General features: G+C 43.2%; 1 protein-coding gene across 6 annotated transcripts in view; it reads right to left on the minus strand.

The window, feature by feature from the left end:
- The window catches only part of ocrl (OCRL inositol polyphosphate-5-phosphatase), a 101,995-nt gene that overhangs the window by 39,121 nt on the left and 38,354 nt on the right, over positions 1-24,520 (minus strand). For all 6 annotated transcript variants that reach the window (XM_059651453.1, XM_059651450.1, XM_059651451.1 and 3 more), the window contains 8 exons: positions 19,342-19,450; positions 17,215-17,376; positions 15,755-15,856; positions 13,268-13,382; positions 10,699-10,815; positions 9,982-10,169; positions 7,117-7,228; positions 3,305-3,414 (listed from right to left, as the gene is read on the minus strand). In XM_059651453.1, coding sequence (XP_059507436.1) covers positions 3,305-3,414; positions 7,117-7,228; positions 9,982-10,169; positions 10,699-10,815; positions 13,268-13,382; positions 15,755-15,856; positions 17,215-17,376; positions 19,342-19,450 — 1,015 coding nt within the window. The remainder of the gene's footprint in view (positions 1-3,304; positions 3,415-7,116; positions 7,229-9,981; positions 10,170-10,698; positions 10,816-13,267; positions 13,383-15,754; positions 15,857-17,214; positions 17,377-19,341; positions 19,451-24,520) is intronic.

Genomic DNA, 24,520 nt, shown 5'->3' on the forward strand with positions numbered 1-24,520 from the left:
GAGGTACATTGTATGGTATAAACAAACAGGAAATATTTCCAGTAGACAGAAGTATCTGAACCTAGCGAAAGTATGCATTTTTCCACACACAGGCCCATTTCACAGTTTACTTGAGTTGCGAGTATCAAACAGACTTCCCATTTTGGAGGCAGGCGGTGGGAAGGAATTGGGGGTGGAGCTTAAACACTTGAAACATAATTATGAAGCTAAAGAAGAGTAGTAAACAGAGAGCCAATTTTTCTGCAATGCCCAGAAAGTATGCCCCACAAAGAAAACTGGGATAATCCTCCAACTTGCGTTCTCAGACAATGGAGTTAAAGGTATTTTTCTTATTCTCCAAGAGGTGAAAGTTAAGTACTAAAATAGTGGAACAGCCGTAATTGACAATAATCAGCTGGCAGTGTATTTTTGCTAATGGACAGTGAAACAGGCTTATGTTTTGAGTCACTTAGAATTCTTCTTTATAATTCAAGATAAAAACATAATGGGTTTTTATGCCATTGAAAGGGGTGGAAGATGGGTGACAGAAGGTGGAACAGAATAAATGGCAAGGACCGCAATAGGCTACAGGGCAGGAGAGATTAAGTAACAATGTGGCACAAAAAGCAAACATTAAAGGAACTAAAGCATTTGTCCTGAGTGAGTGTGGATGGTAGATAATGCACAGAACTTAAAAATACAAACTAAAGAGACCAGCACATGGCAAAAACAATCAAATGGGGAGATAAAGGTCATGAATTAATTTTTTAAAAATCAGTATCGAGTCCACAAGGCTGTAAAATGGTCAATAAGAAGATGAGGTGCAGCTCCTTGAGCTTGCACTGAACTTCACTGGAACACAGCAGCAGACCAAGGACAAAAATGCGAGTTGGCAAGGTGGTGAATTAAGATGGCAAGCAGCTAAAAGCTCAGGATCATGCTTGACAGAATGCAACATTTCACAAAGTGATCACCCAATCTAGTTTTGATCTCAGCAATGCTGAAAACACGGTATTGTGAGCAGTGAACGTAGTATCTTAAATTGAAAGTAGTATAAGTAAATCACTGCTTCACATGTACAGTGTATGTTGGATGGTGAGGAGAGAGGAGATAAAAGTGCATGTGTTCCATCTCCAAGTTTGCACAATCATGCGTCATGGCAAAGGGATAAGGTGGATTAATTGAAAAGTTGAGAAATGGCAGAGGATGATCCATTAAACGTGGAGGCTGGCAGGGTTTTTGACTCATACTTGAGTCAAGAGTCATACAGCACAGAAACAGACCTTTTGGACCAACTCGTCCATGCCAACCAGGTTTCCCAAACTGAAACTAGTCCCATTTGCCTGCATTTGGCCCATATCCCTCTATATCTTTCCTATTCAATTACCTGTCCAAATGTCTTTTACATGTTGTAACTGTAACTGTAACTGCATCTACCACTTCCTCTGGCAGTTCATTCCATATACACACACCCTATATGTGAAAAAGTTATTCCTCAGAATCTTTTCCCCTCTCACCTTAAACCTATGCCCTCTAGTTCTGAACTTCCCTACCCTTGGAAAAAGGCCTTTATTATTCACCTCATCTATATCCCTTGTGACTTTTATAAACCTGTGAGGTCTCCTCTCAACCTCTGAGCTCCAGGGAAAAAAGTCCCAGCTTATCCTACCTCTCTCTAAGTCAAATCCTCTAGCCCCAGTAACATCCTTATAAATCTTATCTGCACCCATTCCAATTTAGTAACATTATTCCTATAACGGTGACCAGAACTGGACATTGTACTTCAGAAGTGGCATCACCAATGTCCTGTAAAACCTCAACATGACATCCCAACTTCAATACTCAAGGATCTGACCAATGAAGACAAGGGTGCCAAATGCTTCCTTCACCACCCTGTCTACCTGTGACAACACTTTCAAGGAACAATATACCTATACCCCTACATCTCTTTCTGTTCTACAGCACTCCCCAGGGCCCTACCATTAACAGTATTAAGTCCTGTCCTGGCTTGTCTTACCGAAATGCAACACCTTGCATTTATCCAAATTAAACTCCATCTGTCACTTCTCTGCCCAGTGGCCCAACTGTGGATGTGAAACATTCACGGCTTCTCTCCTACTTTATTGACGTTACAAGAACTATCAAGTACTTTCAAAATTTTGGATTTGATTTCAGTTTTTCAGCATTTGCAATATTTTATCTTAAATGTTCTTTTTTGAGTTGAGGACAGTAAAAGGGAAAAGGGTGCACAATACAGTCCAAGTTGAAAAGTAGAAGAAAAGCTAAAATGAAATCAGGTAATAGCAATCAGGTGACACTAAGCTAGGGTCATAAAATGAAAAAAAGGTATGACATGAGTTTCTGCTCCCAAAAATCAGTCAAATCAGCATGTGTGCGGGCATGCGCACAAAGGTATTTAAAATATCAACAATGTCCAGCCAGACTTAGTTTCTGTGATCTTTGGGCTAATTAAAAGAAAAATTTAGAAGCAGGCTCCACTTACAAAAACTGATCACACAGCAAGCCCAAACTTTCACACTGTTACTAACTGCACCCATTTGTTGACTTTCGAGAAGGCTCTCAAAATGCAGCTCCTCCAACCCCCCGCCCCTCCACTAGTCAGCCTGCCAATAAAAAAAACAAACATTTCTAAGAATTTTATGATACTACTACAGAGGTGCAATCAGCAACATGTTGTTTCACTGTTTTAATTTCATTTTACAATTGTTTAAATTTGGATTACACTGTCAGTGGACTAGAAATCGGCTAAATTGTTTATTTTTATGATAAAGCCATTTTGAGCAGCACTACACGACCTTCGAGTATTTCAAGGAATGTCTGCAATGAAAAATTTAAGTTGGCACTCTAAATTACTGCAAGGTTGTGCTGGTTCACTGAAGATTTTTCTTTTGTTAGTAACATGCAAATAAAATTAAAATGAGGCTTAAGCAGAATACTTAAAATTGCGATTGTATACAATTCCCTAATGGTGCCCAAAACAGTTTGGTAGGCTGTTTCATCACTTCCATCAGAAAATTCACAAATGATGACAGAAAACTTAAATAACCTAGTCACAAGATAACAAAGTGTGAAGCTGGATGAACACAGCAGGCCAAGCAGCATCTTAGGCTCTCTGATGAATGGTTTAGGCCCGAAACGTCAGCTTTTGTGCTCCTAAGATGCTGCTTGGACTGCTGTGTTCATCCAGCTTCACACTTTGTTATCTCGGATTCTCCAGCATAAGCAGTTCCCATTATCTCTAACCTATATTTCTTTAGATACCATTGTTAACAACTTGAATAACAAATCTGTCACGACTACTTACCTTGAGTCCCATCGATCAGATTTGGTGTCATACTTATAAGTTGGTCTGAAATGAATTTCCCCTTCATTAAAGTCCGCAAATGCTTTCTTAGTTTTGCGTTGAATATTTAACTGAAAAAATAGTATAAATAAGTTGTCATAATTATTTGTCAATTAATTTTAATCAAATTATGCTCTTGGTCCAAGCTAAAGTGCGTCCTCCTGCATTGCAGATAAGCTGATGGAATCAGAAATCAAGCTGCCAATGATTTCTATACAAAAACAACATACAAACCCATATCAACGGTGCTACAAACTACAAAGCGGTAAAGTCTACCCTAACTGATATTACTAACAGGCCACACTTTAAGAACTACTGTAGCTTTTTAGATATTGAAGACATAAAGCAAAATCACAGTTTCCAAAAACATGCAATTGGTCAGTAACAGGGAATGTCCTCTACAAAATGCTGACAGTACACTGGAAATCTTAACACTCCTCATCACTTCGAAGTTTTTCCTAAATCTCATTGTATAATTTGACCTAAAACAGACAAGCTCATGGCTGTTCTCAAAACTAAATGCATAATAAAATTATTATTCGAAGAACATGTACGAAAAACTCAAAATGCATAGTAATTAACAGAAATTTAGTATTAAGTATTTTTTCATATAAACAAAAGTTGTGCCTTATGCCAGTTTCAAAAATTCCAGTTTACAGGCTCCAGCGGCCTCCTCTCTATCATGGGCGTACAGTCTCTTTACACATTCATGCCCCATCGGGATGATTTCAGGGCTCTCCACTTTTTCGTGCTGTGGAGACCTGAACCATCCCCACGCACTCTCTTCCACTTGGCTAACCCCGTCCTCACCCTCAATAACTTCTCATTTAAAACTCCTGCCATTTTTTTTAAAAGTCAGACGGGTGGCCATAGGTATTTGCAGGGGCCCCAGTTATGTCTGTCTCTTCATGGGATACGTGGAATATTCTTTGCTCCAATCCTATTCTGGCCCCCACCCACATCTCTTTCTCTGATATAATCGGTAATATTGTAAGTGCTACTTCCATCTCTCGTCCGAAATTAGAAAAAGTTCACTGGTTTTGTTACCAATTTCCACTTTGTTCTCACTTTCACCTGGTGCACCCTTGACTCCTCCCTTACCTTCCTCGACATCTGTTTCCATTTCAGGGGATAGACTGGCCACTAATATCCACTTTAAACCCACCGTCTCCCACAGCTACCTGGACTATACGTCCTCGCACCTTGCTTCCTGTAAACACACTATTCCATTCTGCCAGCTCCTCTGTCTCCCTTGTGTATGTTCCAACAAGGCCAACTTCAACAAGGAAGCCTCTGAAATGTCCACCTTCTTCCTCAACCGAGATTTCCCCAATACTGTTGTTGACAGGACCCTTAACTGGGTCTGACCCATCTCCCACACATCCTTCCATCCCACAACAGCGATAGGGTTCATCTACATCCAGAAGATTATCAGCCGCCATTTCTGCCACCTCCAGCAAAATTCTATGTCCAAAATTCCCATCCCGCTCATCTGCCTTCTTTTGGAACACCCTGGTCCATTCTTCTTTCACTCCCAACATCCCCCCAGTCTTACGGCACTTTCTCTTGCAAAAATGTCAGGAGGAATGGGATACAGTGGAACTTAGCTGTCTGGATACAGAATTGGCTGGTCAACAGAAGACAGCGGGTGGTAGTAGAAGGAAAATATTCTGCCTGGAAGTCAGTGGTGAGTGGTGTTCCACAGGGCTCTGTCCTTGGGCCTCTACTGTTTGTAATTTTTATTAATGACTTGGATGAGGGGATTGAAGGATGGGTCAGCAAGTTTGCAGACGTCACAAAGGTTGGAGGTGTCATTGACAGTATAGAGGGCTGTTGTAGGCTGCAGCGGGACACTGACAGGATGCAGAGATGGGCTGAGAGGTGGCAGATGGAGTTCAACCTGGATAAATGCGAGGTGATGCATTTTGGAAAGTCGAATTTGAAAGCCGAGTACAGGATTAAGGATAGGATTCTTGGCAGTGTGGAGGAACAGAGGGATCTTGGTGTGCAGATACATAGATCCCTTAAAATGGCCACCCAAGTGGACAGGGTTGTTAAGAAAGCATACGGTGTTTTGGCTTTCATTAACAGGGGGATTGAGTGTAAGAGTCGTGAGATCTTGTTGCAGCTCTACAAAACTTTGGTTAGACCGCACTTGGAATACTGCGTACAGTTCTGGTCGCCCTATTATAGGAAAGATGTGGATGCTTTGGAGAGGGTTCAGAGGGGTCTACCAGGATGCTGCCTGGACTGGAGGGCTTATCTTGTGAAGAGAGGTTGACTGTGCTCGGACTTTTTTCATTGGAGAAAAGGAGGAGGAGAGGGGACCTAATTGAGGTATACAAGATAATGAGAGGCATAGATAGAGTTGATAGCCAGAGACTATTTCCCAGGGCAGAAAAGGCTAACACGAGGGGTCATAGTTTTAAGCTGGTTGGAGGAAAGTATAGAGGGGATGTCAGAGGCAGGTCTTTACACAGAGAGTTGAGAGAGCATGGAATGCATTGCCAGCAGCAGTTGTGGAAGCAAGGTTATTGGGGTCATTTAAAAGAGACTGCTGGACATGCATATGGTCACAGAAATTTGAGGGTGCATACATGAGGATCAATGGTTGGCACAATGTCGTGGGCTGAAGGGCCTGTTCTGTGCTGTACTGTTCTACGTTCTAATGACCTTGAGCTTCCAGTTGCCTGCCAGTTTAACATACCACCCCGTTCTCTGACCAACATCCTTATCTCTGGCTTGCTGCAGTGTTCGAGTGAAGCTCTGTGCAAGTTGGAGTAACACCACCTAATTTTCCACTTAGCAACCTTACAGCCCTCCCCACTTAATATTGAGTTCAACAATTTTAGGGCCTGAACTCTGCCGTATTCTGGCCCCTAATCCCACACACTAAGCCTTGTTATCTCACAGCCTGGCATTACACACCACCCATCGTTAGCCACCGACAGTCTCCATTAACAAGTATTTACCTTCACAGCCTGATTGTTATCCACTCCTTTGTCTGCCCAGCTGTTCTTCTCTCTCTGAGCTCTATCCTCACCTATCATTTACTCCTTATCCCCTTCTCCCACTCTATCATTTACCAACATATTCCTAGCTACCATCAATGTTGAGGAAAGGAAGGGTCACTGGATGCAAAATGTTAACTGATTTCTCTTCACAGATACTGCCAGACCTGCTGAGCTTTTCCAGCAAACTCTATTTTTGTTTCTGATTTACAAAATCCACAATTCTTTCTTTTTTTAAAAAGTTACAAGGAACACTCATACATTTTTCCCATGCTGACCACACGTACAACAATAGCTGCTCATCTTTCAAAATTCCACGACTTTCTGCTCTTTTACAGAATGGGGCCCTCACTGGCTAGGCCAGCCTTTACTAACCATCCCCACTTGCCCTTGAAGGTAGTGATGAGTAATTAGGAATGGGCAATAAAGGCTGGCCTAACCAGCATAGCCCACATCCTGTGAAGGAATAAAAATTGCAGAATGAGCACATCCTGCCTACACTCCACAAATGGATTTTACGAATAGAAACAAGTTGCCGATACAGCTTGGATAGACTCAAGCCAGGCTATTCTATAGATATTAGTCACAAAATTTAATGTTTGGTATTTAAGTGTAACAAGATAAACAAGTTGGCAGTACCAAACAAAATCAGCACATTTTAAAATACTTATAATTACAGTTTTATTGGTTATACCAAAATTATTTAGGCAATATTTGCACAATTAAGGAGCTAGCAAAGATGGTACATTTAACTTTCCCTACTTGGTCATATTCCAAAAGTTTCTTCAAATCTTGCCTCTCTATCAGTGCCTTCACTTCACTGGCATCTGGGAGACAGAGTCTGTAATTCAGATCCCCGAGCCAAATAACAACACTGCAACAAGAAATGTAAAGAATTAGGAAAGTCAGAAAATGCCGCAACCAATTTGAAAAAAGTGCAGGAAGTGCATTATAGTAAAGTCTGGCTTTTTGTTGGGCATGTGTTTCTGGAGAATCTTGCAAATGGCGAGATTGCAAACAGCAAACGTTCCAAACATTCAAACTTGTGACATTTTCAGCACAGCACAAGTTAAAACTGCATTAAAACATTTAAATTTTTTTCTTTAAACTAATGAATAGTATAATAAACTGAGAAGTATATAAAATTTATTAGACTGACCCCAATCATTGGACACTTTGGCAGAAGGTATCTAGGTGACGTTGGTGGAAGTACATGTAAACTATTTTTTAACGCACAAAGTATTTTTATACCCTGTCTTCAAAGAAATACAGTGTTTATATAGGAACTTGCTTTGCACTGTGTTTACCTATGAGACACAGCTCAGAGGTAGATGGAAAATTGATGCTTATCAACTTGACCTACGAATGTCCTGGATTACCTGGTTTGTAGAAGCAGTTCACATTAGCTAATAGCTACTACAACATCAGTCCTTCATTTATAATGTTTGGACTATATTTTCACATTTTCCCTGTGCCAAGAAGTACTTGGCCAAAGGGCTGAGGACTAAACTACCTGCTTTCAACAGACCTTGCGTGTTTAACAGGTATATCTGCAGATTTACATTTCTTGATTATATATTACTAAGTTCAATAAATCAGAAGTGCACACCTAAATACTGTGTGTTTATTGCTCATTTGCCAGACGACTTGTGAAATCCAATAAATTCACAGTCAGCTTACTTACGGAGTAAGGCTTGTGGGATTAAGCACAAATAAAAACTATACTGGAAGTTGCCAGAATTGCAATATAGCGTCACTTTTCGAAGTGCCAGCCAAACTGCTTAGTGTCAAATAAAAGATAAAAAATGTGAAGCTGGATGAACACAGCAGGCCAAGCAACAGCTTAGGAGCACAAAAGCTGACGTTTTGGGCCTAGACCCTTCGTCAGAGAGGGGGCTGGGGAGAGGGTTCTGAAATAAATAGGGAGAGAGGGGGAGGCGGACCAAAGATGGAGAGAAAAGAAGATAGGTGGGGAGGTAGGGAGGGGATAGGTCAGTCCGGGGAGGACGGACAGGTCAAGGAGGAGGGATGAGGTTAGTAGGTGGGAAATGGAGGTGTGGCTTGAGGTGGGAGGAGGAGATAGGTGAGAGGAAGATCAGGTTAGGGAGGCGGGGGTGAGCTAGGCTGGTTTTGGGATGCAGTGGGGGGAGGGGACGAGCTGAGCTGGTTTTGGGATGCAGTGGGGGAAGGGGAGATTTTGAAGCTTGTGAAGTCCACATTGATACCATTGGGCTTGAGGTTCCCAAGCAGAATATGAGTTGCTGTTCCTGCAATCTTCGGGTGGCATCATTGTGGCACTGCAGGAGGCCCAGGATAGACATGTCGTCTAAGGAATGGGAGGTGGAGTTAAAATGGTTCGCGACTGGGAGGTGCAGTTGATACTATCCATATCAAGCAGATGTTCACCTGCACATCTGCCATTGTGGTATACTGTATCCACTGTACCCGTTGTAGCTTCCTCTACATCGGGGAAACCAAGCGGAGGTTTGGGGACCGCTTTGCAGAACACCTCCCATCGGTTCGCAACAAACAACTGCACTTCCCAGTCGCGAACCATTTTAACTCCCGTTCCCATTCCTTCGACGAGATGTCCGTCCTGGGCCTCCTGCAGTGCCACAATGATGCTACCCAAAGGTTGCAGGAACAGCAACTCATATTCCACTTGGGAACTCTGCAGCCCAATGGTATCAATGTGGACTTCACCTCCCCCCACTGCATCCCAAAACCAGCCCAGCTCGTCCCCGCCTCCCTAACCTGTTCTTCCTCTCACCTATCCCCTCCTACCTCCTCAAGCCGCACGTCCATTTCCCACCTACTAACCTCATCCCGCCTCCTTGACCTGTTAGTCCTCCGTGGACTGACCTAACCCTTCCCTCCCTCCCTCCCCACCTAAACTCTCCTCTCCACCTAACTTCTCCTCTTTCCATCTTCCGTCCGCCTTCCCCTTTCTCCCTATTTATTTCAGAACCCTCTCCCCATCCCCCTCTCTGATGAAGGGTCTAGGCCCGAAACGTCAGCTTTTGTGCTCCTAAGAGCAGCTTGGCCTGCTGTGTTCATCCAGCTTTACACTTTGTTATCTTGGATTCTCCAGCATCTGCAGTTCTCATTATCTCTAGTGTCAAATAAAAGATTGGAGGGCACAGATATTTCAGTGATTTTCACCTATGCAGTTTGGTTTAAAATGACAAAGTAAAATCCCTGGTATACTATTCATAAGAGTCCTAAATAGAATTGTTTAGGCATTCTTATTCCAGTATACCTAAATGAACCCACCGCAGAAAATATTGTACTTCTTGGCAAAGTCAGAGAAACTGGTGCAAAACCTACAGTCAGGTAACGGAAAACATTTTTCAATGGCACACTTTGTTGGGAGAAAGAAAGGGAAAACTGTACTGCATTCATATTATTGTATTATTCTTGACTCTGGAATGCCAGATTCAGAAACTGGGTGCTCTAATTGAAACAATATTTAACTACTTAGTGTGAACATTCCTCACTTTGTTAAACTCAATATTATTCACACTCACAGAATAATGACAGTGCTAACACAAACAAGGGGCTGAACATCAACTGTTCAATACTTTGACCCAATTAGTAGGTATTTCTTACGCACTTTTTCGTACTCACTCATGTTTACTAATGCTTGTAGAAGGTTGATTCTGCTGAGCTACTTGGAAAATCATGCGAGCACAGATATCTTTGTAATCCTGATTCCGTCTCTCAAAGTCCTCCACATGAGCAGCTAGGTGAGAGTTCACTATGCAGAAACTTGTGTTGTGAAAGACAAACCGGACTGCCACTCCACCTTTATTACCCTGAGAACAGGAACACCTGCATGTTAATCTACCTTCTGGAATACTGGCTGTTTTTTGACAGAAACCTGTACATTTTATCGAGAATGTAGACCTCATGATATATTTCAACATAAGCACTTGGTAGTTTTTTTCTAAAAACAGACAGGCGCCACAAAAATAATTCGGTGTTATGCATATTCCGACAGGATGAAAGCAACCACTAGATCAACTAATATAATTGATGCAATGTAGCGTTACAAGCCAAAGTTAGGTATAATTCTTTTGTATGCCTTGATTTAGCAGTAAACCTTTGGATTCATCCTTTACTGAAGGCAGTGTCCCAGCAATCGTAAACATGTTTTTAATAATTAAAGACCTTAAAATTATGATATGAATTTATTATATATCATGTTTTACACCAATGTGAAGGTTGTAGATATTTACAACAATCACTAAATTGTAGGAAAAAACTACTAGAAATGCATTGTCAATTCAGTTTCTGTAAACAGAAAATTGTATCCTTCAGCATTGTTAATAATTTTGTTCTTACCATTTTTCCCATGATTCCTGTTCCTACTGTCTCTGCTTCCACATCTCTTATGTACTTTTCATGCTCCTTTTTAGCAAATACGAGCATCATCATTCCAACTAAACGAATCAATCTAATCTAAAACATGGCAAATAAAGGGGAATAGTAAGAGACACAAACTGCATTCAGAAACACCTACGAGTGACAGGACACGTACACAAATAGAGAAACAGTATGTCTTGCAGTCACATTTTTGGAAGACAGAAGTTGGAGGGGTTTTTTTAAATGATTCTTTTCTTAGGTCCACCACTGCCATACAAGACCACAACTGTGAGAATTAGCAAATTTGCTGCTTCCAGGCCACAGTCTGCTGGTGGCATTTGCCTGCAAAGTTCAAAGAAACTTGTTCTTTAATTTTAACTCTGGTCACTTAGTGAATTTCTGATAGACAGAATCTTTGCTTAGCGGCACACCTACCAGACAGTTTAACACTCTCTCTGTGACACACTAAGGGTATTCCACTCAAGTGAACATATTTAACATTTTTTGTTCCACCTTTCCGTGGAGTGTTGTTTTCAAACAATATTTTTCAATTAAAAAGATTTAGCTGTGTCCATTGACCTCTCCTCACAATACTAAGTGTTCCAAGATAATCAATTCATTTTGGCATTGCCATGAAATATGCCAATTGAGAAACTGTCATTGGAAAATGATACTGATATAGGATGGTGACACCCCACCAGCCCTCTAACCCTTTCGGAAATATTCATTTTTGTAAAATGAGCAAAAATGAGAGATTCATTGTGGAAATTTAAAAATTAGTAATAAATACAAGCTGAACTATTGACTGAACCTGATGGCCTTATACACTTGATCTTTGTAACAGAACTACAGAAAAGGTAATAAAGTGTGAAGGTGGATGAACACAGCAGGCCCAGCAGCATCTCAGGAGCACAAAAGCTGACGTTTCGGGCCTAGACCCTTCATCAGAGAGGGGGATGGGGGGAGGGTTCTGGAATAAATAGGGAGAGAGAGGGAGGCGGACCGAAGATGGAGAGAAAAGAAGATAGGTGGAGAGGAGAGTATAGGTGGAGAGGTGGGGAGGGGATAGGTCAGTCCAGGGAAGACAGACAGGTCAAGGGGGTGGGATGAGGTTAGTAGGCAGGAGATGGAGGTGCAGCTTGGGGTGGGAGGAAGGGATGGGTGAGAGGAAGAACAGGTTAGGGAGGCAGAGACAGGTTGGACTGGTTTTGGGATGCAGTGGGTGGAGGGGAAGAGCTGGGCTGGTTGTGTGGTGCAGTGGGGGGAGGGGACGAACTGGGCTGGTTTTGGGATGCGGTGGGGGAAGGGGAGATTTTGAAGCTGGTGAAGTCTACATTGATACCATTGGGCTGCAGGGTTCCCAAGCGGAATATGAGTTGCTGTTCCTGCAATCTTTGGGTGGCATCATTGAGGCACTGCAGGAGGCCCATGATGGACATGTCATCTAAAGAATGGGAGGGGGAGTGGAAATGGTTTGCGACTGGGAGGTGCAGTTGTTTATTGCGAACCGAGCGGAGGTGTTCTGCAAAGCGGTCCCCAAGCCTCCGCTTGGTTTCCCCAATGTAGAGGATGCCACACCGGGTACAATGGATGCAGTATAACACATTGGCAGATGTGCAGGTGAACCTCTGCTGAATATGGAAAGTCATCTTGGGGCCTGGGATAGGGGTGAGGGAGGAGGTGTGGGGGCAAGTGTAGCATTTCCTGCGGTTGCAGGGGAAGGTGCTGGGTGTGGTGGGGTTGGAGGGCAGTGTGGAGCGAACAAGGGAGTCACGGAGAGAGTAGTCTCTCTGGAAAGCAGACAAGGGTGGGGATGGAAAAATGTCTTGGGTGGTGGGGTCGGATTGTAAATGGCGGAAGTGTCGGAGGATGATGCGTTGTATCCGGAGGTTGGTGGTGTGGTGTGTGAGAACGAGGGGGATCCTCTTTGGGCGGTTGTGGCGGGGGCGGGGTGTGAGGGATGTGTTGCGGGAAATGCGGGAGACGCAGTCAAGGGCGTTCTTGACCACTGTGGGGGGGAAAGTTGCGGTCCTTGAAGAACTTGGACATCTGGGATGCCTGTTATTCCTCTCACCCATCCCTTCCTCCCACCCCAAACCGCACCTCCATCTCCTACCTACTAACCTCATCTCACCTCCCTGACCTGTCTGTCTTCCCTGGACTGATCTATCCCCTCCACACCTCCCCACCTATCTTCTTTTCTCTCCATCTTCGGTCCGCCTCCCCCTCTCTCCCTATTTATTCCAGAACCCTCACCCCATCCCCCTCTCTGATGAAGGGTCTAGGCCCGAAACGTCAGCTTTTGTGCTCCTGAAATGCTGCTTGGCCTGCTGTGTTCATCCAGCTTCACACTTTATTATCTTGGATTCTCCAGCATCTGCAGTTCCCATTATCTCTGAAACAGAAAAGGTAGGCCATTTAAGATAGAAGGTCCTTTAAAAGAAACAGTTTCTGTTTGAATCTTTGTGGATATTAAGTTGCTTAGTTTTCAATCTCAACTATTTAGGCACTCAATTAATTTTGCACAATTTGGAGAACTGTAACTTACTCTGTAATATTTGGATTTGTGGTGCAAACTTCTCTCTACAGCAGTCAGCCATTCTTGTTCCTTGGGAGAATCGAAGTAAAAGAAAGCTTCAGTACTCAGATCCAACTCCTGAAAACTTAAAATCGAGTAAAAGAATTAATGATCGAAGTCAACATGTAAAATAAGATTACAACTAAAAGTAAAATAAATCCGGTAAGGTGTCGTAGAGTTCAAATGATTTTCAACATCATCAAAAATTATGAAAATACTAAATTCGTGCTCTATTTGACCTCATCCTCACCAATCTGACTGTTGGAGTTGCATCTTTTCACAACAGTATTGGGAGGAATGATGATTACATAGCCCTAGTGAAGGTGGAGATTCATCTTCACATTTAGGATGCTCTGTCCTCTATTATCAGCCTGATCAGAATCAGAGCTTTACAGCACGAAAAGGGGCTTTGGTCAATCATGCACCAGTAATCTCTCTCTATTCTAATTCTATTTTCCTTACTGCCTGCATGCAAAAAAACAGAAGCAGCATGCAATAGATGCAGTTAAGTATTCCAATAGCCACCAGATCAGACCCAAGCTCTGCAGTCCTAACACATTCAGACACAATTGGTGATGGACAGTTTAAACAGCTGACTGGAGGGATCAGGCTCCACAAACATCTCCAAACCCCACTGACCAGTGAGCACAAAACACCATAGCAAAAGTTAAGGGTGAAGAATTTGCCACTATCTTCACCCAGAAGTGACAAGTGGATGATCCAGTTTGGCTTCTTCCTGCATCACAGATGCTAGTCTTTCATGAGTTCAATTTACTCCATGTACTGTCAAGAAACTGTTGAGGGATATGGGCCTAGACAACAGTATGAAAGAACGAGCTGCACTCACAACTAAATTGATCCAACAAAGCCTCAGCACTGGCAACTATCTGCAACCAAGGAAATTGCCCAGGTATTTTCTGCACACACAGAGCAGGACAAATAAAGACCAGCCAATTACTGTGCCATCAGGCTACTCTTGATTAAAGAGATGAAAAATATTGCCAGTGCTCTCAAACACACTTACACAGCAATAACCCAGTCAGAGATGCTCAGTTTGGGTTCCACCAGGCCCATTCTGCTGCTGATCTCAATATAGTATTGGCCTAACTGTGGACAAAAAAGACCAACCAAAAGGTGAGATAAGAGCATCTGCCCTTGACAGATCATCAAGGTGCCTTAGCAAAATTGAAGCCAGCGTGAACTGGGGGAAAAGCTCTCTGTTGGTTGGAGTTATACCACAAACAAAAAAAATGCTACTGCAGTCATTAGGGTCAACTATTTCTGTTCCTGAATATCAATACAGGAGCCCCTCAGTACTGTTTTGGCTGCTTCACCCATCTCACCCATCTCTAATGTTTGCCAATTCACACCATTCACAACTTCTCAGACACACTGCAGTCTGTGTTTATATGCAGTGAGATCCGGACAACATCCAGGCTTGGTGATACATGACAATTAATGTTCCCACCATAAAAAAAGCTTGACAATGTCGAAGTCCAACGGAAGAGAATCCAATCAAATAACTGAATATCAACATCTGGGAGGGGTTACAACCGACAAGAAAATGAACTGATGCACTCATTTAAATACTTTCGATGCAGGAACAGGTCAGATGTTGGAAATGCAGCAGCACGTAACTCACCACTTGCCTGCTCATCATTTACAATGATAGGAGTGTGATGGAATAATCTCCACTTGTCTAAATGAGTGCAATTCCAAGAACATTCAAAATGTGAAACAGTGTAAAATCAGTCTGTCTGATAGGCACTGCATCCACCACCTTAAACATTCACACCCTTCCAATATCAATACACCACGATGGCAGTGCAAATGCTCATTTGACAGCACTATCCAAGTCCATGACCTGCATCACCCAGAAGGACAAGAACAGCAGATAGGGATGTGACAGTCTTGTGATATTATCATTGCATTGTTGATCCACAGACCCAGGTAAAGTTCTGCAGTTTGAATCCCACCCTAGCAGATAGTGGAATTTGAATTCAATAACTAATGAGCCAGATGACAATCGACAATGATTTATGTTATTTAGGAAAGGAAACTGCCACCTTTACCTGGACTGGCCTACATGATTCCAAACAAATAGCAATGTGGTCACCACTTAACTGACAATTAGGGATAAGCAATAAATACTCTCCTACCAATGATGCCCACTTGCAGTGAATGAATTAAAAGAAAACATATATGCAGGGTAACACCACCACCTGCAAGTCTCGTACTATCCTGACTTGAACTACATAGCCTTTCCTTCACTGTTGCTGTATGAAAGTCCAAATTTCCCTTTCTAATTGTGCTCTTTAACAACATTACCACAGCAGTTCAAGATGGCAGCTCACCATTACATTCTTTAAACTAATTAGGAACGTGCAAAGACGGCCAGATCCCACAAAACAATGAAAAAAACTACTTAATTAATGACAATTTAATTATGTAACTTACCCTAGACAGTACACATCAGGTGGCTGAGGATCAGCACGAAGCCATGGATCCAAGCTAGTATCAGGGGATTGTCCATTCACATTCCAGGTGCCAATAAAAAACCTGGAGACAGAATCAGACTTGAACTTCTCATCTTGTCATTTAAGCTTGACCTTTTCAAAGGCAAAATTTGATTTTTAAAAAATTATACCAGCTCTAATCATACAACATAACTATGAAGATAAAATAGACTTCTCTGAAATTGTCTCAAGCAATCAAACTGCATTTTTATATTAAGGCAGATACTTTAAACCAATCTTGTACAGAAATTCAATAAATGTTTTCATGCTACATTTATTGGAGCTATATACATCAACTACTGATGAACATTCTGTACCCTTGACACCCTCAGTGCAGTTCTAAATCAATGTCCAACACAGTGGAGTACTAAATTATCAGCTGAGGTTTGCTCATTTTTGGCCTAATCCCAAAAACAACTCAGGATCCAGAGATAATGTTAGAGACTTTTAAGACAACAGCTTCTCAATGACACACGACTGTGACACCACCTTTGGTGGATCACTCCTGCAGGTCAGACAGCACATTAACAGCGATGGTGGCAGTGGTGTCTGTGACAATCCTAGTAAAGGCATAATTCCAAGAATGCAACTGACGGGCTATTACTTAACCAGTCTGTGGTACAGATCTCCCAATTTTGACACAAGCCCCAAATCGTTCAAATTCAAGTTCTCCAATCTGAGACCATATGATGGAGGAAGATTTATCGATGAACCACTATTTTGCTCCCTTTTGATGTCAGATTATTTTCCGTCTTTGCTGAATATTTAATTTAGTTATCTAATTCAACATAGCACCTCAGTAAACATTCCTGTTGCTTTTCCACTAAACTTTGTGGCTGTTAAACTTCTGAGTGTTTTCAAGAATTAATTGCCTTCACACTACCTAAATAACCTGGTAAAGATATCCAAGGGGCAATAAAAATGATAAGCTTCCAATTGATTTGAAAAACATTTTCTCAGCATACAGTTATTATAAAATGCTTTGTCACTTCTGAACAATATCAGCTCCTCTTTACATGGGCACTTTGTTTGTGCTACCAAGAGGAGGCGTTTGAATCATGTGCAACCAAACAATAGCTTAATCAACATGAAACTCTGAAGAGATGCATGAAAATCTAGATGCATAAATCCTTCGGAGAAGCTTGTCTGGATGGGGATAGCCTTAGATATTTATTAGATAATCAAACTTCAGACTTGATCATGATTTCTCACTTCTCAAATGATGAAACAAGGGACTTATAGTATGATAAAGCTCTCAGAATAAATCCCCAGAATGAGTCAAAAATGAACCCTCTCTGCTAAAAGTTGCAAATATTAGTTAAAATAAGTAATCACTCCAGAAGTCTTATTCTAACATTTGGATTCACAATCTCATACAATGAGATGGAAGAAAATACTCACCTAAAATTCTGAATGTTGACAAATTCTCTTTCACGTCGGGCAAGGTAATGTTTAATCAGACCTTCTCTGGCACCAGACTGATTACTTGGCTCAAACAGCTTTCGCATAGTATTGGATACTCTTGGCTGCCCATTCCGTGGTGCATCCTTCTCAGTGGTTGGCCTGTAACACACACAGACATATAATTAAGTTCCAATTGCTGCTTTAAAGTGATTGTGAAAAAGAATCAGAAAAGAGGAATACAAACCCTTAAATGAGGAATGTGAACTAGAAATAGGAAGAGGAATAAAACAGGTGCTATGTGAGGAACAGCTAGTGTCAATGTGTAGTTTACTGGTAAACAGCAAAAACAATAACGCAAAACAAATTTGTGCGGTCATTGCATTTAAGGTTTAACACCAGTGCTACACAGATTAAAGTTTCTCAGTTTCCGATGTCTTTAGCTTTTAACTGTACATGAAAAACATTTAATTATAACAGTCATTTAATTATACACAGATCCTTGAAAGTTGCCACCCAGGTTGACAGGGCTGTTAAGAAGGCATACAGTGTTTAAGCTTTTATTAATAGAGGGATCGAGTTCCGGAACCAAGAGGTTATGGTGAAGCTGTACAAAACTCTGGTGCGGCCGCACTTGGAGTATTGTGTACAGTTCTGGTCACTGCATTATAAGAAGGATGTGGAAGCTTTGGAAAGGGTGCAGAGGAGATTTACTAGGATGTTGCCTGGTATGGAGGGAAGGTCTTACGAGGAAAGGCTGAGGGACTTGAGGCTGGTTTCATTAGAGAGAAGAAGGTTGAGAGGTGACTTAATTGAAATATATAAAATAATCAGAGGGTTAGATAGGGTGGATAGGGAGAGCCTTTTTCCTAGGATGGTGACGGCGAGCACGAGGGGGCATAGCTTTAAATTGAGGGGTGAAAGATATAGGACAGATGTCAGAGGTAGTTTCTTTATTCAGAGAGTAGTAAGGAAGTGGAACGCTTTGCCTGCAACGGTAGTAGATTCGCCAACTTTAGGTACATTTAAGTCATCATTGGACAAGCATATGGACGTACGTGGAATAGTGTAGGTTAGATGGGCTTGAGATCGGTATGACAGGTCGGCACAACATCGAGGGCCGAAGGGCCTGTACTGTGCTGTAATGTTCTATGTTCTAGCATTTCCCAAACTTTTCACAAAAGATCTCATGCTAAGACCTCAGACTTTGAGTAACTCCAGAACCAAAACTGTAGGTGAGATGGTTCTGGCCTGCTCAGCAAGGTAGTTTACACTAAAAGCGCTAAGATCCGCATCTTAAAAGGCTGTGCTTGTAGCAGCAATTGGGTCCCAGGGAGCAGATGATTAAACAATGTCTACCAAAGAGATAAAACAAAACATTTAAAAGGGGTCTCATAGTGGTCAAAACTCATGTGCTAACTCCGCAACTGCCACTGTTGCAACAAAACTAGTCACCCCAGAAGTTGCAAATCTCACTTCTGAAACTCTTGAATTATGACAGCAGGTTCAAAGCAATGTATATAGACAACTAATTGTTTTTAGGAATCACTTACTTTTCACTGCCCAGTCAAAAATGGCTGATTGTGGCTCATGAGTAGCTCACACCACAAGGTGAAGTCTTACAAAATAAAGCAAGCCCGTATTTGACCAGGTGTCTCCAGATGGTGGAGAATGAGCTACAATTTGCGGTAATGTCCTGTTATAGGAAGTAGAAACACTGTCCAGATTTCCAATCCTCGTTATATGGTAATCCTTTAATGATGTGTCCTGTTTGATCCTTGCTGCTAAAAAGTCTGCTGATATTCATGGTCAAATCTGACATGAATAGTGGCCACTGAATCAAGGTGCATGCAGGAAATCAGCATGAGGAACTGTAACTCAGCAAGTAGTTAACAAATTAGGGAGGAAAGGAGAAAATCCTGTTTGATGTTCCTACTCAAAGGAGACGTTTACATTTAAACCTTCACAGGTTTTCTCATGAATCCTAGGGACACTAAAAAGTGATCTGATATTTCAAATCCTAGTTGATTTTTCTTGCCAATGGACGAGGATGGCTAATGAGGCAAAGTTTAGTAACCAACTGTGGTCCCAGTGGACCATTATAGTTTAGTTTAATCTGTTACTCACTCTATCCGAGGAGGCACTGCCACAGGTGTAAAACTGCTTACAGTTTGGTTCTGTTGATTTTTCTTCTCCAGATTTAGAATATCACTGAAATCATCGTCAAACCTAAATTCTAACAGAGAAGCAAAGTGCTAAGTAACCAACTTTAAATCTTTTCTTAAAATATGTAAACCAACCAAAATTGCACAGACAGAGATACTGTAGTAGTGCAAGCTTTTTGGTAGGAAATCCAGAAATGCAGAGCTCTACCAAACCCATGCCAGACCTCACTAGAATTTTGTTTTGCTTCATTTTTCTCCCACAGAAGCCTGCCACATTGAGAGGCTGGTTAATTTAATCCTACATGATGTTCGCAGGAAGTGGATGCAGGGTAGTAGTCAAAGTAGAGTAGAGAGGTTAACAGACCCCAAGGGAAACAGAAGAAATGCTTGCAGCACCATAAAACACTTTCATTGTAGTGCAAAATACCACACTCTTTCTGGCAGCAGACTCATGACAAGCAGTATCAAAATCTCCACCTACCCGCAGGTCTTTCCAGAAAGCTACAATTCCGACTTTTGGAGGTAGTGCCATGGAATGCTTTCTTCACTGCCACCTTAAACATCATCTCTTTCAAATCAGCTGTTAAAATTGTGCCGGACTAGGCATCATCTTGAGGGTCAAAAACAAAGTTGCTGGAAAAGCTCAGCAGGTCTGGCAGCATCTGTGCAGGGGTAAACATAGAAAACGTTTCGGGTCCAGTGACCCTTCCTCAGAAGTTCTGAGGAAGGGTCACCGGACCCGAAACATTAACTCTGTTTTCTCCTCCACAGATGCTGCCAGACCTGCTGAGTTTTTTCCAGCAACTTTGTTTTTGCTCCTGGGATACGGCATCCTGGTCGACCCATCGTCTCAGCCTGCTCCTGCCCCACCGAACTCATCTCCACCTATCTGGACTCCATTTTCTCCCCTTTGGTCCAGGAACTCCCCACCTACGTCCGTGACACCACCCACGCCCTCCAACTCCTCCAGGACTTCCAATTCCCTGGCCCCCAACACCTCATATTCACCATGGACGTCCAGTCCCTGTACACCTGCATTCCGCATGGAGATGGCCTCAAGGCCCTCCGCTTCTTCCTGTCCCGCAGGCCCGACCAGTCCCCCTCCACCGACACTCTCATCCGCCTAGCTGAACTCGTCCTCACACTCAACAACTTCTCTTTTGACTCCTCCCACTTCCTACAGACTAAGGGGGTGACCATGGGCACCCGCATGGGCCCCAGCTATGCCTGCCTCTTTGTAGGTTACGTGGAACAGTCCCTCTTCCGCACCTACACAGGCCCCAAACCCCACCTCTTCCTCCGGTACATTGATGACTGTATCGGCGCCGCCTCTTGCTCCCCAGAGGAGCTCGAACAGTTCATCCACTTCACCAACACCTTCCACCCCAACCTTCAGTTCACCTGGGCCATCTCCAGCACATCCCTCACCTTCCTGGACCTCTCAGTCTCCATCTCAGGCAACCAGCTTGTAACTGATGTCCATTTCAAGCCCACCGACTCCCACAGCTACCTAGAATACACCTCCTCCCACCCACCCTCCTGCAAAAATTCCATCCCCTATTCCCAATTCCTCCGCCTCCGCCGCATCTGCTCCCACGACAAGACATTCCACTCCCGCACATCCCAGATGTCCAAGTTCTTTAAGGACCGCAACTTTCCCCCCACGGTGATCGAGAACGCCCTTGACCGCGTCTCCCGCATTTCCCGCGACACATCCCTCACACCCCGCCCCCGCCACAACCGCCCCAAGAGGATCCCCCTCGTTCTCACACACCACCCTACCAACCTCCGGATACAACGCATTATCCTCCGACACTTCCGCCATTTACAATCCGACCCCACCACCCAAGACATTTTTCCATCCCCTCCCCTGTCTGCTTTCCGGAGAGACCACTCTCTCCGTGACTCCCTTGTTCGCTCCACACTGCCCTCCAACCCCACCACACCCGGCACCTTCCCCTGCAACCGCAGGAAATGCTACACTTGTCCCCACACCTCCTCCCTCACCCCCATCCCAGGCCCCAAGATGACATTCCACATCAAGCAGAGGTTCACCTGCACATCTGCCAATGTGGTATACTGCATCCACTGTACCCGGTGCGGCTTCCTCTACATTGGGGAAACCAAGCGGAGGCTTGGGGACCGCTTTGCAGAACACCTCCGCTCAGTTCGCAACAAACAACTGCACCTCCCAGTCGCAAACCATTTCCACTCCCCCTCCCATTCTCTTGATGACATGTCCATCGTGGGCCTCCTGCACTGCCACAATGATGCCACCCGAAGGTTGCAGGAACAGCAACTCATATTCCGCCTGGGAACCCTGCAGCCATATGGTATCAATGTGGACTTCACCAGTTTCAAAATCTCCCCTTCCCCTACTGCATCCCTCAACCAGCCCAGTTCGTCCCCTCCCCCCACTGCACCACACAACCAGCCCAGCTCTTCCCCCCCACCCACTGCATCCCAAAACCAGTCCAACCTGTCTCTGCCTCCCTAATCGGTTCTTCCTCTCACCCATCCCTTCCTCCCACCCCTAGCCACACCCCCCACTACCTACTAACCTCATCCCACCTCCTTGACCTGTCCGTCTTCCCTGGACTGACCTATCCCCTCCCTACCTCCCCACCTACACTCTCTCCACCTATCTGCTTTACTCTCCATCTTCGGTCCGCCTCCCCCTCTCTCCCTATTTATTCCAGTTCCCTCCCCCCATCCCCCTCTCTGATGAAGGGTCTAGGCCCGAAATGTCAGCTTTTGTGCTCCTGAGATGCTGCTTGGCCTGCTGTGTTCATCCAGCCTCACATTTTACTATACAGCATCCACAGTTCTTTTGGTTTTTATCATCTTGAGTGCAGACTCAACCATGAGCTTATGAATTTCCTTCAATTTAACCTTTGCCTGAAACCAAGAATTCTCACCCTTGGGATTGCCTTGATTCTGTTGATACTGCTCTCACAAGTCAAGAGGTTGTGGGTTCAACAGCCATTCTAAAGGTTGAGCACAAACATCAAGGTTGGCACTCCAATGCTGCACTGAGAGAGTACTGTCTTTCAGTTGGGTATTAATTTGATACTCTGGAAGCCTGTTGAGTGGACATGAAAGATCGCGTGGCATAATTTTGACGGACATGCATGTTATCCGCAGTACTCCAACCACTCAACTGTACTAGCCATTTATATATAATGGCTTCAAGAGGTCAGAGGCTAGAAGTCCTGTAGCAAGTAACTAACCTTGTTGAATCCACAAAGCCCTGTGCTTGCCTACAAGACAAGTCAGGAGAATGATGGAATATACACTACTTCCCAGATTTGAGCCGCTCCAACAATATTCTAGAAACGTAATACCATCTAGGACAAAGCAGCCCATTTGATAGGAATAACATCCACAAGCATCCATTCCCTTCACCATCAACACTCAGGAGTAGCAGTGCACTATAGCTACAAGACGTATTACAGAAATTCAAAGTTCTTTAAACAGCACCTTCCGAATCCACGGCTACTTCCATCTATAAAGACAGGGCCGTAGATACATGGGAACACCATCACCTGTAAGGTCCCCCTAAAGACACTCACCGCTCTGACTTGGAAATACATTGCCAATCTTTCAGTGCTATTGGGTCAAAATCTTGGAATTCCCTGAATGGCATCGTGTGCCTACCTACAGTGCATAGACTACAGTGGTTCAAGGCAGCAGCTCATGGCTAGGAAGGGGCAAGAAATGCTGGCCCAGTCAGCTTTGGTCACATGCCATGGGTAAATTAAAAAAAGATTATTGATTCGCCAATTTTTTCACTTTTGGGTATGAATATAGGAGATAGGAGCATGCGATGAATAGCCGAGGTCTTTTTCGTAGGTTGGGGGGAGTCCAAAGCTGGAGGGCATAGGTTTAAGGTGAGAGGGGAAAAGATCTGAAAAAAGACCTGAGGGGAAACTTTTTTCACGCAGAGGGTGGTACATGTATGAAATGAGCTTGCAAAGGAAGTGGAAGAGGCAGGTACAATTACAATGTTTAAGAGGCATCTGGATAGATATAAATAGAAAGGATTTAGAGTGGTATGGGTCAAATGGGACTAGGTCAGATTGGGATGTCCAGTTGGTAAGGATGAATGAGACCAAAGCGTCCGTTTCTGTGGTGTATGACTCTATTAGACTATAAGTATGCTATTCAGCCCTACAAACCAGCCCATCACTGAAATACAGTAGATCATGGTCTTTCACTGGCCTCAATACCTTTTTCCTGCACTAACCCATATCCCTCGATCGCTTTAATATTTAGAAATGTAATCAATGAAAATGGCAGCATCTTCAGCCCTCTGGGGTAGGAGATTCCAAAAATTCACTAACCTCCAAGTGAATAAATTTCGTGTTATCTGCATTTCAAAATATCCCAGCCCTCCTTACTCTCAGACTGTATCTCCTGGTTCCAGATCCTATCTCCTGTCAGGGGAAACATTCTTTTTGCACCTACTCCACCAAGCTCTGCAATAATTTTGCATATTTCAATTTCTAATCATCCTTCTAAAGGTTAGAGAGCACAGACCAATCCTTCTAAATCACTCCTCATAAGATAATCTCAGCTCTGCAAGCATCAATCTGGTGAATCTTTGTTGTATTCCCTTTATGACAATTATATGCTTCCTTAGATAGGTAGATCAAAACTGCATAATATTCCAGAACAACTTTGCCTCCAATTTTTCCAAATGCTGTCCATACGTCCGACATGATCCTGGGGATGCTGACAATAATTGTCGAATCATCTACGGCCACAGAAGGGGTTTCAGAGGTAAGGAAGACAGCTAATATGGAATCCATTTTCAAGAAGAGTGCCAAGGATAAATGAGAGCATTGCAGGCTGTGAATATACAATCAGTGGTAGTGAAACTATTGGAAAAATTCTAAAGGACAGAAATTGATATCCAGTTGAACAGACAAGGATTAAACATAAGTTAGTCAGCATGGATTTGTCACGGGTAGATGACATTTAACAAAGTTCACAATTTTTTTTGAGAAGTGACTCAATAATTGGACGAAGGTGGTGCACTGATTGTAGTCTACATGGATTTTAATGAGGCTTCTACTAAGGTGTCAAATGAAAGACTGGTAACAAAATTTAAGAGCCCAAGGAATCCAGGGCAACTTAGC

This window comes from Stegostoma tigrinum, chromosome 15 (genome assembly GCF_030684315.1).
Source record: "Stegostoma tigrinum isolate sSteTig4 chromosome 15, sSteTig4.hap1, whole genome shotgun sequence".
Classification (NCBI taxonomy): Eukaryota; Metazoa; Chordata; class Chondrichthyes; order Orectolobiformes; family Stegostomatidae; genus Stegostoma; species Stegostoma tigrinum.